Here is an 18,785-nt window from a genome sequence, read left to right on the forward strand (position 1 = left end):
AGTGCACACCTCTCCCAGCATGCAAGCACAGTACTTCCTAAAGTCACGTGGCTAAATCAATGTAAGGTTATCCGCACAGCGTCATAAAAACCAGACATTACATAGTTACGTATTAGATATACAGACATATGCACATCTTTACACGATGATTCAAAGTGTTATTTGCATTGACCCTTGCTTTGGAAGGAAGAACAAAGGAAAGATGTTAACTAGCTAACCGTTAAGGAAAAGGCAGCGATTCAGACTCAGCTATGAGCAGGTATTTAGCCGCTCGGTCTGCAAAGGAAAAACAGACCTGGGTGAGGGGGTCAGCTACACACGCTCACGTTTGAAACATACTCATTCTATGGAGAAACTCATTTCTGGTCACCCCCTTCCCCAGGGAGCATGTGACTAGAGAAACAGAAAACTCCTCGTGGGGGGTGGGGGGTCCATTTTGTTAGCAGTTTGGATGGTAGGACCTTCGGCTACCAGTTTTCACCGGCCGAGGACTTGAGATGAGATATTTATGATGAAGCTTGGGCAACCTGTGTTCCAAAGGTTGTGGAAAAGAGGCCCCCCCAAGGTACGTGATGACAGAATTGTGAAAACATGTAAAGATATAAAAACAAAATATCTACCATGGCCACTGACATAGAAACCAACCGTGGTACCTTTCAGATCAGGTTGCACCTGGGATGTCCAGGAACCCATGAATATAGGGACCTTAACCTTGACCCAGGTACCCATGACTTTCAGCCTTTCCCTTCAAGGCCAGATCCATTCCACCCAGCACAAGAGAGCACGTGCTGGGGCCCCAAGTGCGGAGGTCAGTTTGATAACTTCTCCCCCAGAGATAGACAAGCCTGCTGTTTCCTCTGCTTCAGCAAAGCCCTGTTGGGTAAACACTGTTTTCTCGAAAGCTCCACCACGCTGATCCAGGGCTGTGATGGAAGGAAGGGGCTGAGGCTGGACAGTCACCTCATGGCAGGTGAGATGAAAGAACGCTCCCCTCCCAGCGGCTGGCAACAAGGGCTCCCCGAACACTCCTTCCAGGAGACGCCCTGCGGGACTTGAGAACTGGCCCCCAAGCAGGCGGCAGGGAGGGTCACACGTCACCACTCCGACGCTCGCCAGCCAAGCCTCAGCGTCTCCTTCCCAGCTCACCTGGGCACCTGCTGCAGGTGAGGGATGACTCCCGTCCTGCAGAGGGATGAGCAGGTGGCTTACAAGTTCCCCAGAATCGATGTCCGAACATCAGTGGACATAGGAGATACCATTTAACTGTATACAGCATCACGGCCACGGTTAGATTCACGTGCAAAGTACAGGCCAAAGGCACCCACAGGTGATCAACAGGGTTCTCTTTCACATTTATTCACCAAGCGGCGGATGGGGCCACGCCACTGAGAGAAAACGTCAGCTGAACGTAATCGTTTCCGGCTTTGCTATTTTCCGCTCGTGTGGCTTGGGCTCATGCCGTTCCCAACATCTGGGTCAAACCACGAACCCCGGGGAGGAACTCACACGTTCCTGTGGCCACGCCCCTGGCTTGGCGTGTCTCCCTGGGAACCGGTGGGCCGGGCCCTCCAGCTGTGTGCGCACATCCCACCACCCTCCTTCCCAAAGCGGGGCTCAGCTTCCGCCCAGCCTGTGACAACACGAGGGCACTTTTGTGCTTCTGTTCCTTTCCCTTCAGCTTTACAATGGTCATTATATTGTGGAAAAGCCCTGAAGCCATGCCCCCACCGGCGATAACCCCTTGGCTGGACAGAATGCGATGGCCAGTGTGCCTGGGGTACCTTCTCCTTTCTGACACCAAGGGACTATTTTGAGAACAGGGAGGTGGTCAGGAGCTCTGCGCCTGACCTGTGCTCACTTTAGTCATTCGCAGAAAGCTGGCTTCCTCTGCTGACCTCAGGGTCCGCTCGAGCAGGCCACAGAATGTCAGTCTGAGGAATGATTCCAAGTGGACTGTTCAGAGGTAACGTAAAAAATTAAGCTAATGCTAAACCCTCGTTTCCTTAAAGATGGGGAGAAGGGAAGGATACGCGCTAGTTAACAGAAAACCTAGGCTAGGCCTGCAGAAGGATGGGCGTGAGCGCATCACCTTCACGCCCACTTCCTGCCCAGGAGGCTGGGTTTTCAGCACAGGCTGAGCGGAGCCCGCAGGTGTGAAAAGTGGACTGTGCGATGGGGGTGCGGGGCTCCCCGACGTATTCCTGCTTCTGGCCCCAGGGAGGCGCGCCAACAGGGACGTCAGGAACATCTGGCTTTGGCAGAGGATAACTGTCTCCGGGGAACCTCCCTGAGGCGGGAGGCCAAGTGCCCGGGCCTGAAGGACCATGACCTTAATGGAGGCTGCACAGAAGGGCGGGGTCCGCAGGGCAGGAGGGGTGCAGAGAGGAGGCTGAGGGAGCCTCGCGAGGGTGCTCTCTGGGGCTCCCCGCACCCTCTCTCCCTGTCGCTTGGCGGGGCTGCAGGGGCCGTGAACTCTGGGACTTGGCCCAGCGCCGCATTCTGCCCTGTGTCCCTGAGGAGGAATGCAAGCCGGGGATGACAGCCTGGCCCTGAGCGCGCTGCTCTCGGAAGCGCAGCTCAGTGTAGTTCACCCACCAGAGCTGAGCGAAGACAACACCCTACGCCCGGCTCCCAGGTCCTCCCACCCGGGGCCCGTGTCCCCGGGGACCATGGCAAGGCCGGCACACGTGGGGCCCGTGCATCTGGGCTCCGGGCATTTCTTAAAGCCCCGGCCGACATTAACAAGAGGGAAGAGATGGGGGACGAGGCTGGAAAACGGAGGAAAAACACAAAACTTTAAGACGGTTCAACCTAAAACGTGCAAGTTACCGAGAGAGAAGGGTGACTGTTGACAGTGGGGTGTTGGACCAGAACACTGAGGAATGAACCAGAACCCACGCTAGACGTACAACGAAGATATTCCAAATACAACCTAAAATTCCCCTTTACCTGGCACAGTTCAAGCCAGTTATTTTGAATCTGAAGCATTTAACACTGAACACAAGTAAAAAGTTTTACATACAATATTTTATTAGCAGTCTTATTTCTTCAGAGCATCTAACTTTATAGCCACACACGCTGCACCACCCTCCGCCCTGCTGGGTTGTTTTGTTTTGGTTTTTGTCACATTCTAATTGAGCTGGTATTTGCTGAAAGACTTAGTGGGTTCTGACTACACTTTACCAACTGCTCGGCAGGCATGAGGTGAGGGAATGTTCTCTTTCTTTCTTGCAGTAAAGGACGACTGACGATTTAGAAACACCACAGATAATACTATGAGATACATACCCGGATCGAGCTGGCACGTGCCCTCGTGTGTGTGCACACGTGTGTGCATGCACACACTCATAGGCACACACGCATGCGCGCGCACACACACACCAGCCCCTCTCGGGCCCCAGCCAGCCCACTGGTGTGCTGAGTTAAGAAGCTAAGGCTGAGCAAAGGCAGAGGAAGGCACCTCTCCACTGAGACGGGGGGGTAAGAAGCTGGGCCCCCAGGCCAGCTCGGGACACCCCTACGCCAGGCAATTGAGGAAAGGGGCACAGGCTACCCCCCATCTCAGCTGTCCGTTTGGTGACAGCAAGTCCAGAGCTAACCTAGTATTGCATTTCAGACCTTGCAAAGTGTTTTCCTGTACATTTGCACACTATGAACAGGAGGCAATACGGCAAAACAAAAAACAGAGAATTTGGGGTCCGACTTGGGCCCTTTCCCGGCCCTGGACCCGGGGCCTCACGGACCCTCTCCAGCCTCGGCACCCTGCGTCTGCAGAACAAGATACCCTCCGGCCTGCCAGCACTGGAGGGCGAGCCCGCTCTGAGCTCCAAGCCCCTGTGCCTGGGCCACGTCAAGCATGCAGGGATGGGTCAACACACGTCTGCTGAGTGAGTAAGTGAACAGAGGCGTGGGTAAGGCATCCAGCCAGCTCCCGGGCCACCCGGCAAGGAAGGATGCTCGGGGCACCGAGGCCCAAGCTGTTCTCTCCTCAGTGAGCCCACCGGAGGGCTTTCTACCCCGTGGATTCAGCCTGCCCCTGACCTCCTGGCAGTGTCTTTCTTAGGTGGGAAAATGACCTTTTTGTGGGTCTCCAGGATGAGTTTTTACCTAAAAGCTTAAGTCCTATTTCTTGGTTCTGAAGCCCCTCCCCACAAGGTGACAATCAGATTCCAGCATCTTCTATGTAAAATGTTTACCTGATTTCTTTCCTTCCCATGTCACCCACACAGGAGCTTTTGAAGCATTTAATTCTCGAGCTGATACCCAGCAAGGGTAGAGGAAACGGAGGCACAAAATGCTATGAACGTGGACAGAGGTGCACGGCTCCCGAGACAGGGCTGGTCAGCAGACCCAGGCCCCGACGCCTCCGCGGAGCGGGCACTAGGACCCAGCGGAGGCCCTTCTTCTCCCCAGTTCCATGGAACAGTGATATTCTTTGGACTTCCACTTTCTTCTCTACTAACAACTGCAAAGGCTGCACATCGTTCATCCGACGTTTCCTCCGTCCTTCTAAACGAAGAAGCGCGATCAGACGAAAGGAAGATCTGAGTCATTACATTCAGAAATTACTTAAAAGAAGTAGATTTGGGAAGTCGGCCTGGTTTAAATTCCAGCGTATGAAAGGTAGCACGTCACCGCCCCTCGCCCCACACTTCTTAACGGCACCTACTTAGAAAAATAAAATCAACAAGTTGCTTGCATGTTTTCTTGGGCCATTGCAATAAGCAATGCAATCTTCCCTACAGCGAAAAGCAGAGGGGAAGCATCTGGAGACCCAAACTGCAGCGTCTGGGTCTATGCTGCCGAGGGTTTAGGATGAGAGAGCTGGAGCGAGGGGCATCGCTGACACTTGAAGACTGATGAAAGCAGCTTTCCAGGTCGACATCCTCACTGGATACGGCCTCAGGTGCTCCGAATCAGATTATCCTGCGGTGGTGACCTCAGTGTACTCACCGCACTCCAGGTAGCATCCTTGAAAAAATACCCGTGTGCATGTCCTTCTTGGGCTCACAGACCCACGACTGGAAGGACTCACCTGGAGGGAAAAATCTTTCAACAGTGGCCTCAGCTGATGTAATTCTGAGGCATGGTCCAGGACTTTTCTTATTCCCAACTCTCTATTTCACCAGGCTGTTCCCACGTGTGTCTTCCTACGTGTGACATTCACACAGGCAAGTCTACCTTGAAACTGAATAAAGACTTTTTATAAAGGCTAAGTTTGACCCTGGTTAAGTAACTTAATCTGGAAGGCAACGCCACATTGGTGTAAAACAGGCCAATGTAAAATTACATTTGAAATACCTCAATTGTGTTTACTAAAAGGGATCTGAGGGTGAAAAAGAGGCCTCTAAGAACTTGCAAATCCAATGCATGTGACTAAAATTTGCACCTTCCTCATTCTCTTAAATGGGAAAAAGAAGTTCTGGAACACAACCTAGGAATCTCAGAACCTTTCAGAGCTGAACGTGACCTTGAGGACGATCTCGTGCTGCTCTTTACAGGTGGGGAAACTGGGGCTCAGGGACATGAATGCATCTGTCCACAAAAAATACAGTCTTTCATTAGGAGACCCGGATTCCAGGTTCACGGCATTCTAGAAGGGGAAAGCGATTCCGTTTTCCTTCCGAGGACCTTCTTTGGCCAGAGTCCCCTTCCACACTGGGGGTCATACTGCCGCCAACAAGCACACGGGCGCCCGCCATGAATTCAAAGGCCGTTTACCCTGCAGACGTGCCCACTGCTCCTGTGCTAGAGGGATTTTACTTATGCGACTGTATCACTGGAAAGGAGTTTCTGGTCTGGAAAGACTATGCTAGCCCGGCGCTGAGAAGGTGAAGGTGCCGTTGAGACGCCATGGAAACCAGATGTGGGAGACGGACCCTCCCACGGCTCTCAGTCATGATCTGATGGAGTTCCAGATGCCTCGGCCACACCAAGTCTTCGCCAGTTTCTGGCAAAGGCCTTGGATTCTCAGGAAATCTCAGCATCTTCCCTCCTGTGCAGTTGGCGCAACTTTTGCGGGCTACACCTGCACAACGTTCACACCTGGAGTTTCTCTAAGCCCAGCTTCCCCAGGTTCAGTGGAGGTAGTTGATGTGATATGTCAGGGAAGAGAAATGTTTGTAAAAAATCAACAGGATTGATTTTCTAGAATTTTTTTTTAGGCAAAATTAAGGTGCTTGGAAAGTTAGGAAGAAAAAAAAACCCAATATATTTTGCTTAAAATAAGAAGCACGGGGAAAATAAAAGACTTTGAAAGAGATGGCCAATTTCACCTTACAACTTTCTGTGTAACTTTAAAAGATTTCCACACGGCTTAGTGCGTACGGTTCCAAGGTCACCCTTCAACCTGGAGCCGGCTTCTGTGTCTTTCCCAAGTTCTGTCTGTAAATGAGACCAGCTCAGCGATCAAATCAAACCCCTCTCATCTCTAAACAAAGTATATTTACCCTGAATAATTTTCTTCACCAAGTACTAAAAAGGTACAGTTTCTGGAAATGAATGAAATTTATCGACTTTTGGCTTGGAAAATGACCTCGTTGGAAAAAGAGACAAACCGTAGAAAGGTGAAACTACGAAAACACTAGTCACAGAATGGAATCGCTCCTGGCTTCGCCTTTCTGCCCCTGGACGTCTGACTGCACAGGGATCTCCAGGAAGCTGCCTGAATCCCCGGTCCAGGACCAGAGCTCCCTGGTCAGAAGGAAGAATTTTGCCGAGGAACCCTCTGTCACCAGCTTTGTTGCAGTTTTAAATTCTGCCTCAGGGGTGGTATTTTAAAATCCTGCACGTGGAAAAAAAAACCTTTCTACATCTTCTTCTTAGTTACAGCTAGAACGGGTAATGGAGAGAAGGCCCAACCCAGCGGGGCGGCGATGTCCATCCAGCACTGGATGCCCAACAACCAAATGTGGTCCCAGGGGTTGGGTCACAGGAGTGTCTGTGTCCTCGGGCCCGGGCTTGCCGCAGGTTCTGCAAGTGGCCCTTGGCCACTGTGTCCGATTTTCCTCTCTCTGGCTTTCCAGTGCTTTACCTCTCTGCCCGGATTTTGTATCTCAGCACAAGGTAGGCAGTGAGACGCAGGGAGATGAAGAAAATCCCCAGGACAATGAAGTCCAGGTAGAGCTTGGCGTTCTCCACGTCCAGCTCTCTGAGAATGGCCGCCGACTTCTGGAAGTGGCACGTATCATCGATGTCACAGTGCAGGTCCTCGCGGTCGAGGCCATAGATGGAGAGGATGACCCCTTCGAACCCATATCTGAGGAAGGAGGTGCCAGTGTGAGGAGGGCTCAGGAACCCTCCCCCCTGCCTCTGCCCACGTCTGCGGAGGGTAAGGTACCACCACCATCCCCCCATCCTCAGCCTGGCTCCCCTCCCTCCCCGGAGATCTTTCTCCCTGGAACACTTCCTAACGACTCCACAGCTTCCTCAGATAAATCCATTCAATGGCTTGACGATGTGTTTTCCAATTTTGTTTCCTCCAAAGTCTCAACGAAAAAAACCAAAAACCCACCCAAAAAAACCAAGAGTAGGTATTGTTCAAGGGTGATACGAATGGAAAAGCACTTTGATTACTTCTGAAATCATACTTTTTTTAACAGTTAAATATAATAAAGGGTCCGATAGCTTTCCAAGGACTGGGGAGCATTTAAATAAAACATTTCTGCATCACCTTTCATTCTGTTCCAGCCCTGCATCATCAGAACAAAAATGCTAATTCTGAGAAGAAAGACACGGGTTTCTGATTTCTTGGCCTTGGAAGGTGCACCTGTGGCTGGAACTCTGTACAGGTGCTTTGTTTTGATTTTGTTCTCCGGAACAATAGACCTGGGTCTGAATTGACATTCTAGAAAAGACAAGCTTGTCCACAACCGGGGACCCTGGCTGTCACGTGGAATGGCTGTGTCTGGGGAGAAAAGCTCTAACGACCAGCCTCTCCTGCCGAGGGCCGACGTGCCGAAGCACCTCTGCGTCGAGAGCGTGAAATCTGATCGCCTAAGGGCTGAGGCACCAGAACTGCCTTGTTCAAGAATATTAAGATGCTTGAAACATGACCTGTTTTCCCCTGGATTTCTTATTAAGGTTTTACGGGTTCAGAACCTTGTTCATCCCAGAGAGGAATGAAGTTCCTAAACGATGGAAATATGCAAGGCAGCGCTCCGAGGCACGCAGGACACGGAGCCACGAGCATGCGTGTGCGTGTGGCATGCACAACTAGGAAAAAACAAAAGGCACCCATACTCTGGGTTCACGATCCATGAAACATGCCGTCGTCTAGCTGACAGCGAACAGGGGGCTTCTGTGAGCCTCTGCACGTCCCCAAGTTCCTTCCCTCTGTCGTCCTAAAGTCCCTGAGGCGTAAGGTGCCCCCGCATGTACCTGACATAGGAAATGTAGGACATCCACTGCAGGTAGGTGGGGATTGTGTGGAAGCTGACGAAGAATCCTGAGAAGAGGAGGACGGGGACGGCCGTGACGGGGCCCACGAAGGTTGCCACCTGAGAGGGGACACAAAGGGGACTTACTCCCATCTACCTCCTCCTCCCCAGGTGGCCCGGAGGCCACAGCCCGTGTTTCTGGACGGTCGCCAGCAGCTGGCAAAGGGCCAGAGCCTTCAGGACGGGTCACACCAGGGCCAGGACGGTGCAGAGAAGCACCCTGTTTGGGGAGCGAGCTGGCTGGTCTCTGGCACAGGGAGGGGCCGGGGCTTGTGCCCAGAGGCCCAGCAGAGGGGACAGAAGGTGAGAAAGAGTAGAAACCCCACAGAGCAGAGGTGGCATGATGCTGGACACGTGGTTGAGGGGAGAGAGGCACAGCGTCCCAGGACCTGATGTCAGCGTGTTCCAGGGAGGAAGGCTTGGGAGCGCGATTCCCTGGGTGCTGACTGCAGCTGGCGTGGGCCGAGCACTTTCTACGGCTCGGCTGTGGGGTGGATGCCATCGCTATTCCCAGCCACAGATGAGGGTACCGCCCAGAGGCTCTGAACACAGAAAGGAGTCCATCACACGCCGGGGAGGGGGGCGTCAGAAGGCCACGGTGGTGCTGACTGCCCAGGCTTCTGGATTCGTCTTCTAAGGGTCGGACTGGCCTGAGCACCAGGAAGCCCCAGAGGCGCAGAAACTGCAAACGCAGCGGGTTTGGCAGGTTGGGGGTGGGTGGTACCAGGCATCCAGAAGGGACACCTGGAGGGGCTCAGGAGGGTGGGAGCATGGGGTGCAAAGGGGGGTGTCTAGGGGACAGCTGAGTGGATCCCGCAGGGGCAACAAAACGTAGGCATTGAGAGCTTGGCCTCTGAGCCGGCTGTGTGACTCTGACAAAAACATGTTGCCCCTCTGGGCCTCAGTCTCCCCATCTGTGAAATGGGGAGCATTGCACGTAACTCATGGGTGTGCTTGGACTCGATGAGCTGATGTTCAGAAAGCACTGAGACCAGCAGCTGGTGTGCCCCGAGCTCCACACAAGGGCACCTGCTGCTGTCAGTTTGCCCATCCTGAGAAACCAGTACCACTCGATCCCTTCCCTGGGGGTCAGTCGACCTACTGAAGCCAGACTAGGAACCTGGGGCAGAATCAGGAGGAGGGTCACAAGGTGGGGGTGCTGAGCCCCACCAGAGCCACAGCCCCGGTCGCACGGGCCAGGGTGGAGAAGCGAGGCCTGTCTCGTGGTGCGTCCTCAGCTGATACCTGCAGGGAGGTGGAGGCGGCTCCGATCAGCAGACCCAGAGACTGCGCTACCAGAGAGGTCATGGTGCCCAGTGCCGCGAAGAGGACGAAACGCACGGCGTCGGACGGCTGGGACGTCATCCAGTACACGATGCTGCAGTAGGCCACGGGGAACATGATCTGGAAACACAGGGCCTGTTACCCTCTCCTGGAAGCCGTACTTTCCTCTCCCCCACTGGGGGTACTGGAGAACCCCTGCCCCTCTTCACATCATGCCACTGTCACTCACATACCTGAAAGGGCACGTCAGCCATGGTCTTGGCCAGGTAGTAGGCCTTCAGGCTGTACCAGTAATTCAGGTGTTCTCGAAGAAACACTCCCATCTCCAGGGGAACTAGGGGACGGGCAAATGGAAAGGGTCAGGCTGACATCACAGTGGGATCACCACCTCAAACAGGTGGTCTCGGGCTTCCCTGGTGGCGCAGTGGTTGAGAGTCCGCCTGCCGATGCAGGGGACACGGGCTCGTGCCCCGGTCCGGGAAGATCCCACATGCCGTGGAGCGGCTGGGCCCGTGAGCCATGGCGCTGAGCCTGCGCGTCCAGAGCCTGTGCTCCGCAACGGGAGAGGCCGCAACAGTGAGAGGCCCGTGTACCGCAAACAAACAACAACAAAAAAAACAGGTGGTCTCCTGCCGAGCCCTCTGTAGCCCCAACCTGTCCTGCACCTCCCTGTGGACCATGCAGTACTTACAAAGTACATTAAGGTTGAATGGAAAGGTGTGAAATGATTTACCCGTCTGGAAAAACTGCCAATCATTTTTATAACGGAAGCGTCACGAAGGGGAGAATCCAAGTGCGGAGCGTCACTGTAGTGATGGGTACAAATGTCTACGGTCGCCCTTATTTTCACTGAGTAACAATGTGATTCCCTTCCTGGACAAGACCTCGCAAGCTGCTCTTGGAAATTCAGGGCAATTTAAGGAGGAGGCATTGCCGGGAGGGGGTTAAAAACGTCTCTTCAGCCTTCCACCAGGCTTACAGGACTTCCTAGCGGTTCATTCCTTTGGCTTAAATATAGTATGTATTTTCTTGTCTAACAAAAAATACAATAATACCTACATCTGTCAACGAAGAAAACGGTATTTAAAAACACAAGACGCTATGTGTTCGTGGCCAAGCCAGCCATGGCCTCAGTGGCAGATAAGGAGGGAGAGGTGGGCACGGGGTCCGCCAGACACTCACACGTGAGGACGGTGGGCATGAGGGCTGCAAACATGAGGAAGAGCATGGAGAAGAAAAGGAAGCCGGAGTTGCTCAGGACCTTCTTGGCTTCGTTCCCGATCCCCAAGTAGAGCAGCCCGATGAGGAGGCCGATGCCAATGTGGGAAGTGATCCGCAGGTGCGTCAGGACCTGGGGACAGACGTGGTTCACACTCAGGTGTGCAGAAGTCCGAAGGTGGACAGTGAAAGAACAAGGTGGCCAAGGCCCCCAGAGGCAGCGGCCAAGGCGGGTCACAAGCTCTGTCCTGCCCCTTCCCTGCACGAAACAAGCCCCCGACCCTAAACCAGTACACGTGCGTGCGTGCGTGCGTGCCCACACACACACACACACACACACACACACACACACACACACACACACACGGCAGCCTTTTACTGCCGTTAAAACAGAAAGAATTGCTCTCCTTTGTGAAATCCCCTTCAAAGTGGCAAACCAGGGAGGGCAGTGTACCTTCAGAGGGGAGGACAAGGGACAACGATGGTGGTGAAGGGGGCAAAGAATGGACACATGACAGGCCCACCCTTGCAGAGCTCCGCCTGGTGGCTACCAGCCCCTACATCTTTCAAACTGGGTCCCAGAGGCCCCTGGGCACTCAGCCCCCTGCACAGGTTGTCGGATCATCCACTCGAAAGGGTGGATATTGTCACGGTTCCCAATCCTTCACCAGCTCCTTCCTGTAAGTGTCTGCACCACCCACCATGCCCTGTGTCGGACGGAGCTTTCCGGAGGGAGGAACACACTCCCCGACGTCAGCCTTGGCCAGCGGAATGTGAACACCAGTGACCGTTTCCCTCCGGGAGCCAGAGCCGTAAGGGCTGCCATGTGGTTTCTCCTGCACTTTCCCTCTGCCATGTTCCAGAAAGGAGCCGGTCCTCCATTCTGGGTCCCAGGACGAGAAGACTCGTGGGGCAAGGCCATGGCCCACAACCCGTTACACGAACCAGACATAAGTATTTACTGTCCCAGCCACTGGCATCTGGGGAGTGTTTGTTACTACTGCTTCACAGGGAGCTGACGGATGCAGATGGAAGAATAGGCTGAAAGTGCAAGCAGGATGAAAACCCAGAAATGACCCGACAGCCTCCTTTGCCACGGAGATCGCCTTACCGAATCCCTCATGATGCTGAGGAAAGTCCTTTTGAAGAGGATGCAGAACTGGGTGAGGCAGCTGGCAGAGAAGCTGTGACAGCCTTCCATGGAAGTGGAGTCCTGAGGACACACCAAGGAGGGAGGAGGGGTGAGACCCCAGCCCTGGGACGCCTCCCCTCTCGGCTAAGAAAAGTTCTCATGCAGCGGGCGCACGAGGAGGTGTGCAGCGCTGCTGGGGGTCGGGGCTTCGCATTACCTTTCTCCACCCCTTCAATCGTTTTGCCTGCTTTACCTCTTCAGAGGGCCGGTGCCAAAGAAAAGGGTTCACCTCGCCATCACCTCCGGGCTCTCTCCTGTAGTCAGAGTCACACATGCCCTCCCGGACGGCTCTCACCAGGCGGCCGTTCTGATCGCCATATTCACCAGACGCGACTTCCATGACTGCACCATGAGACACAGACAGGGTCACCCTAGGCATCGCTCGTGTGAACGGTGGGCCTCTTTGCTTTGCAACAAAATCATTAATCTAGCAGGAATAATTGTAACTGATTAGGTAGAAGCTGTGTGATGATGCTAACGATATGATAAAAATCATTTAGTGACCAATGTTCTTTTGGCTCTAAACGCCCAGGCAAGGCCATTTATCACGTCAGGAGCCTGAAAACGCAAATACGGATTTGATGTCGGGGAGCCTGGGAAGTCATGAGCTCATGCATCTGTTAACTTATTCATCTGTCCAATATTTACTGAGTGCCGGCCATGGGCATTCAAGCACCAGAGCTGGAGCTGGGAGGAGGGCAGAAGGAAGCAGGATTCCTGCTGGGAAGGCAGTTCCCCGGGTGGGGGTGAGTGGCGGGCACTGTGGCAGCTCTCTGGGACCAAGGAGAAGTGCTGGGGGTCCTGAGGGAGGTGCGCTCGGCGTCCTGGGGACGTCGAGATCATGGACCACCAGCCCCACCTCTCAGATCCCCAGGGACCATCTCCTCCACCTTCCTTCCTTGGCCCCGGTGTCATGCCTCTGCACCTCAAAGTGTCCAAGGTCCCCCGCTGCCCCTTCTCTCCTGGGTCCACACTCCCCCTGGCGACAGCTGTTCCTTCCTGCCCTCCCACCTGCCCTCTCCTCTCCCCCATCCTGTCCCTCCTGGTGTGGGTCCCAGCCCCTCACCCGCATAAGATTCTTGCTAATGCAAAGCCCGCAGGGACCCCCACCTCCTCTGGCAAAACCAGCCGTCTGTTCCCTGAGCCGGGGTGGCTAAGCCGTCCTCCATCTGGTCACACACCAGGAGAGGTTGTCCTCACCAGAATGTCACGATCAATGACACCAAACGAGCCAGCACTGACCACTCTGCTGGTCACTCACACTCACCACCCTCCAAACAGCCATCCTCATCTCTCACCCTCTCAGGTGTGATACTGAGGGTCTAGAAGCCACCGGACGGGCACACCGTCCCCGTCTTGGGCCCTCCTTGCAGTCCCACGTGCTCTGTTCCTTCTCCTGTCATCTTCCTCTCTAGGTTCTCACGTCTCCGCAGGCCACAGACCTCACTGCCCTTTCCTGTGCAGCAGCGCCTGTCCCCGACTGTCCTCTCTCCTGAACGACCGGGCAGCTATCAACCTGACCCATCCCTGCCTTTACAAACGCTCAAGCCTCCTCTTCCTCCCCCTCGGCCCCCACGTCCTTCCAGCTCACGGCACTCTGGTCCTGCTTCGTCAGAGCCCCTTCTTTTAAGAGAGAAGCAGTTCCCAGCAACAGCGTCTTGTGGAACACTATCTGGGAGACGACATGTAGAGAATGTGGGGTCTGGATGCTTGAGAGTAAAGCAACTGAGTGAGAAAGCCTGGTGACCAGGAGACCAAGGAGGAGAATTATGGTGGATTGAAGGGTGTCCCCCAAATGCACGTCCACCTGGAACCTCAGAATGCGGCCTTATTTGGAGAAGGTTCTTTGCAGGTGTAATTTTCTGGTTACAGATCTTGAGATGACATTATCCTGGATTTAGGATGGGCCCTGAATCTGAAGACTGCCCTTATAGTAAGAGGAGAGGACACACAGAGACACACAGAAAAAGAGCCGTGTGAAGACAAGGGGCAGAGACTGGAGGGATGCGGCCACAAGCCAAGGAATGCTGGAGCCTCCAGAAGCCGGAAGAGGCAAGGAAGGCCCCTCCCCCGGAGCCTTAGGAGGGAGACTGGCCCTGGAGACACCTTCACTTCTGGCCTCCAGAGCCGTGATCAAATGCAGTTTCTCTTGTTCTAGGCCACCCAGTTCGTGGTGCTTTGTTATAGCAGTGCCAGAACAGCAGGATGCGATGGCCAGGAAGGGACCCCAGATACAGTGGCGGAGGGAGAGACTAGGACTGGGTCGGGCTGTTTGAGCACGTGGTGGTCTAGTGAATATGAGCTCGAGAGAAAGAGAAGGCGAGGGGCGTGCAAGGTCTCCCCCTTGTTGTAGTTCCCAGGTATTTTATCTGGAGGAAACGAAACCTCTTTTGACGCGGCCTTAAAAGTTCTACCTCAGGGTGGCACTTGAGCTATCTGTGGAACGTTCAAGTAATTCTTGATGTGGAGGCTTCAGGTAAAAGCGGAAACCCACCAAGAATAAAAAGACCCCCTTTCTTTTCCTTCCGGCTGGTCATGGCTCTACTTACCAAAATCGGCCGGGTTGTGGTAGGTTGGGCAATTCAGACCTAAATCCCTCAAATACGGTACAAGATTTGAGACTTTTCCCCGGTACACACACTGTCCTTGACTGAGGACGTAGAGCTGGAAGAAAGTACGGAGAAGGGAAACATCAACTCCACCTTCCTCTGTAAAGCAAGAGACACTCTCAATCCATCCATCCATCCACCCATCCATTCAACCATCTGTACATTCATCCAGCCATTCACCCACCCATCCATCAATCCATCAATTTCTCTCTCAGGAGAGCTTTATGTTACCTCCCAAGGACTCAAAGTTCAAAGGGAAATAAGTCAGGGAAAACAGAGGATATCATGTGACCAGGAATTATTATGATGTTGCTTTTTCGCCTTCATGCTAACCACCTGCTTAGGAGAGATTTTGGAGCTCTATACACATTTCATGCCTTGGGACATTTTTTTTGCTCACGATAGTATCAAAACCTAAGATTTATAAAAGAGATGATATTGTCCAGTATCACAACCTGCTATCTAATTCTGTATGGCAAGTACTCCCCCACTGCCACCAGGGGTGGGGGATGAGGCCTCAGTAATGTCAGTGACTCGCCCAGGACCCCGTAGCCGGACACCAGCCCCAGAGACAGGACACTGGCCAACTCTTCTACCCCTTCCGGTCCTGCCCCTGAGCTGCTTATGGAGCCAAAACCTTAAGAAACATAACACTTAAAGCCACTCAGAAATGAAGACACCCCAGTGAACTAAGGGGAAGCCGTGAGCACCGGGATTTGGGTTTCCCCGGGCTGATCACAGCAAGGCGTACGCACCTGGTCGAACAGCTCGAAGAGCTTGGCGCTGGGCTGGTGGATGGTGCAGATGATGGACCGGCCCCCCTGGGCCAGCCCCTTCATCAGGGAGACCACCTGGAAGCAGGAGGCGCTGTCCAGGCCGCTGCAAGGCAAGGGGCACCGTGAGACGCCTGTGGTCCCCAACCAGACCCCGCGTTCGGAGTGTCCCGGCTGGGTCTGCGCAGGGAGGGGAGGGGATTCAGGAGGTATCTCCTCCTGCCGGCAGGGAGGGCAGGGGTCCTGCCTCCATGGCTCCTGCTTACCTGGTGGGCTCATCAAAGAACATGACCGGAGGGTTGTTCACCAGCTCCAGCGCGATGGCCAGGCGCTTCCTCTGGCCGCCCGAGAGGCTGCCGGTCCGCGTGTTGGTGCAAGACAGCAGGCCCAGGGCCGTCAGGATCTCCTTGACCTGGGGGACAGTGGAGCCAGAGTGGCATCAGGGACCACCTGCCCCCTAGCCGCCTACAGGGCCCACGTGGAACCCCCAGCTGCCTCCCCAAGCCCACTCGCACGCCTGCCCTTTGCCAAGGCGGCAGACACTCGGCAAGGGTGAGCCCAGGAGGCTGAGAGGCAGGGTTGGGGCCAGGCCGTCCCGGGTTGGGGTCCTGGTCCTGCCCCCTGCCGGTCACCTGTCAAGTCCCTTCACTTGTAAGCCTCGCTCAGGGCCCGGGTCAGGGAAGATGTTGGATAAACACTACAGAAAGTGTGGATCAGTGAACACATAGGTGGATGAGTGACCAGGTGGTTGACCAGCACAAAGGGGAGGGCCACCCTGATGGTCTGATGCAATATAGTAAGTCCCCTACATATGAACCTTCAAGTTGCGAACTTTCAAAGACGCGAACGTGCCCGTGTGTGCCAGCTGTTACACTGTACTACGGTACTTTTCAAGGTACTGTACTGCGATATCTAAAATGTTTTATTTTTTGTGTGTGTTTGTTTTTTATGTATTATTTCTGTGAAAAGTATTATAAACCTATTACGGTACAGTACCATATAGATGATCGTGTTAGTTGGGTACCTAGGCTAACTTTGTCGGACTTATGAACAGATTGGACTTACGAACGTGCTCTCGGAACGGAACTCGTTCGTAAGGAGGGGACTCAGCGCAGCGGATAAGATGCTTGGCGCCCAGTAAGCATTTACTCGAAGGCAGCCGTTAGTGACACTGTTACTAGTGTACACAGCTCCTGTAGACACAATCAAGCAGGCCGGGCCTCTCGGAAAGAAGGGGTGAAGCCCCTTTCACACTGGTAAACAGGCAAAGAAGGTCTCTGATTCAGCAGCAAGGCGAGGAAACTGCTTAAAGCTGCCCCCACCTCCCTCAGCGGCCCTGCCAATGCCACCCTGGAAGCAGCCTGGGCACCAAGATATAAACGGCCCGCTGTGCACTGAGCCTCCCCGGCTGTTCCTGCCCGATCATTGATGCGGTATCGATGCGGGGGGCAGGAAAGGTCAGCGGACTTCGGTGCAGGCTGTGGTGTGGCGTTCAGTGTTCAGCGTTCAGGGTCCATCCCAGCGTCTTGCCGGGGGCAGCGACCCTCCCTGCCTCCAACTCCAGGTTCACCTCTCGGGGGACAGCCTGCCACGGAGGCCCTGCCAGCATCCACTGGGCCATCGTCCCAGCTCCTGGCGGCAGCAGGGGGACCCCGGTCCGGCGGCTTCTCTGGGGAGATGTGGTCATCCAAAAGGAGGAGAAGCTCACAAGGAAGAAAACTTCCACCCCAGCTCTTGAATTACTTGCACGGTCAGGACAAAATGTGGCTTTGGTGACGGGAAGAGTCAGGGGATAGCGGTTCCACGGGCCGGGAAGCAGGCGGGTCAGACGGATATGGGTTTGAATCCTGCTTGGTCTCTCCCTTGCTGAGCCCTAACCCAGCTCCGCTGCCTCTTCCCCGGAAGGCAGGTCAGCGTGGTCGCCCAGAAAAGGCCATCTTTCAGGCACACTTTCTCTCACATGGACCGTCTGCTGGCGTTCCCAGGACAACACGGCTCCAGCGGTCCCCGGGAACCCAGGCGGAAGGTGCAGAACAAAGACCACATCCCCACCTGCCCTCAGCTCCACCGGAAGGATGCTGGAGGTGGGGGTCAAGGTAAATCCCTCCCGTTTCCACCCTGTGCCGGCCTCTGGTCCCCGGTTCTCAAGAGTGACGCCCTGAAGGCTGGTTTTGTTTTAAAATTAATCAGAAAGAACAATGTTCCGGCCTTGGGAGAACTGGCTCCTGAGGAAGGCTCCTCGCTGGGGGTTCTCGAGGGTTGAGGCTGCTTTTCTGGGAAATGAGGGAGGTAGGCAACATTCTACCACCTGCTGGAACATTCCATTCTATTGTGTTTCCTCGAGAAGTAAACAACCAGGACCTAGGTACACACAGGGGCTGGAGGGAAATGAGTCAGGGCATGCCCTCAGCAGCAGTCCTCCGCTTAGACGGTCACACAGTCCCGTCAGGGTGAGGGTTGGCTAAGTTGAGTTTCCCTTAGACAGTAAACATAAAGGGATGTGTAAATATAAACCAGGCCTCCCCACTAAGTGGGGCTTTCTGGCGCTCCCTGCGGGGTCTGCTTACCCAACACCCTCGTGCTCCCTGGGGTTTTAGGGAAGCAGAAAAAAGAATTTAAAGAATTAGGAGATCTCCATCATCCCAGAAACTTGTTTGTGCTATTCTTAAAAGGCTGATGAGTAACACGTAAGAACCCAATTTCTCCTTGCAAATGTGTCGGGGTGGACTCTGGTTACTTTTAAATGAATGATTAACTATCTTCATTGTTGGTGTTTTATAAACAAACGAACAACAACAAAAAAAACAATGGAGCATAACGTGGATTGAGCACTGACAGGGCAGAGCGCTGGGTCTAACCCCGAGGCTGGGGCCTCGGGCCGGTGTCCTGCACATCCTCACTGCGTCTGTGTGTCTGCGACGGAGAGTCCCTGGCGGCGCGGTCACTCCGGGTGTGTGCCAGTCCAGGCGCACACCGCGATGCCACCGCCACCCACACGAGGACAGCCGGAGCCAAGCCACAGACTCAACCTGCCCCCAAAGGCCCCTCCACGCACGTGTGCTGAGTGGATTTCGGGCAATTCTGGAGCACCTGTGGCCCGAGCAGACACACTCACCATCTCCCGTCTCCCTTCGTCCTTGTCCTGGAGTTTCAGATGCGCAGACACCTGCAGGGGATGAAGGCCACAGTGTGGAATCAGAAGAGGTGGCCGGCAACAGGACAGACTCACTCAGCGACTGCAGGCCCAGTGCCCCGGGGGCTGAGCCGCCAG

General features: G+C 54.4%; 1 protein-coding gene across 3 annotated transcripts in view; it reads right to left on the reverse strand.

Moving 5' to 3' along the window:
• Positions 1-7,029: 7,029 nt before the first annotated feature.
• ABCG1 (ATP binding cassette subfamily G member 1) overlaps positions 7,030-18,785 on the reverse strand; it is a gene marked incomplete at its 3' end in the record, with an annotated part of 56,501 nt that continues 44,745 nt past the window's right edge. The window contains exons 5-15 of one of the 3 annotated variants that reach the window (XM_082839634.1): positions 18,630-18,680; positions 15,781-15,926; positions 15,497-15,620; positions 14,682-14,796; positions 12,326-12,474; positions 12,052-12,153; positions 10,905-11,073; positions 9,956-10,056; positions 9,684-9,842; positions 8,380-8,498; positions 7,030-7,258 (exon numbers count right to left, since the gene is read on the reverse strand). In XM_082839634.1, coding sequence (XP_082695760.1) covers positions 7,030-7,258; positions 8,380-8,498; positions 9,684-9,842; positions 9,956-10,056; positions 10,905-11,073; positions 12,052-12,153; positions 12,326-12,474; positions 14,682-14,796; positions 15,497-15,620; positions 15,781-15,926; positions 18,630-18,680 — 1,464 coding nt within the window. Of the gene's footprint in view, positions 7,259-8,379; positions 8,499-9,683; positions 9,843-9,955; positions 10,057-10,904; positions 11,074-12,051; positions 12,154-12,289; positions 12,475-14,681; positions 14,797-15,496; positions 15,621-15,780; positions 15,927-18,629; positions 18,681-18,785 lie in introns of all 3 variants that reach the window. The other 2 variants (XM_082839635.1, XM_082839633.1) reach the window with 2 other exon arrangements.

This window comes from Leucopleurus acutus, assembly GCF_964270905.1.
Source record: "Leucopleurus acutus genome assembly, chromosome: 5".
NCBI classification, from domain to species: domain Eukaryota; kingdom Metazoa; phylum Chordata; class Mammalia; order Artiodactyla; family Delphinidae; genus Leucopleurus; species Leucopleurus acutus.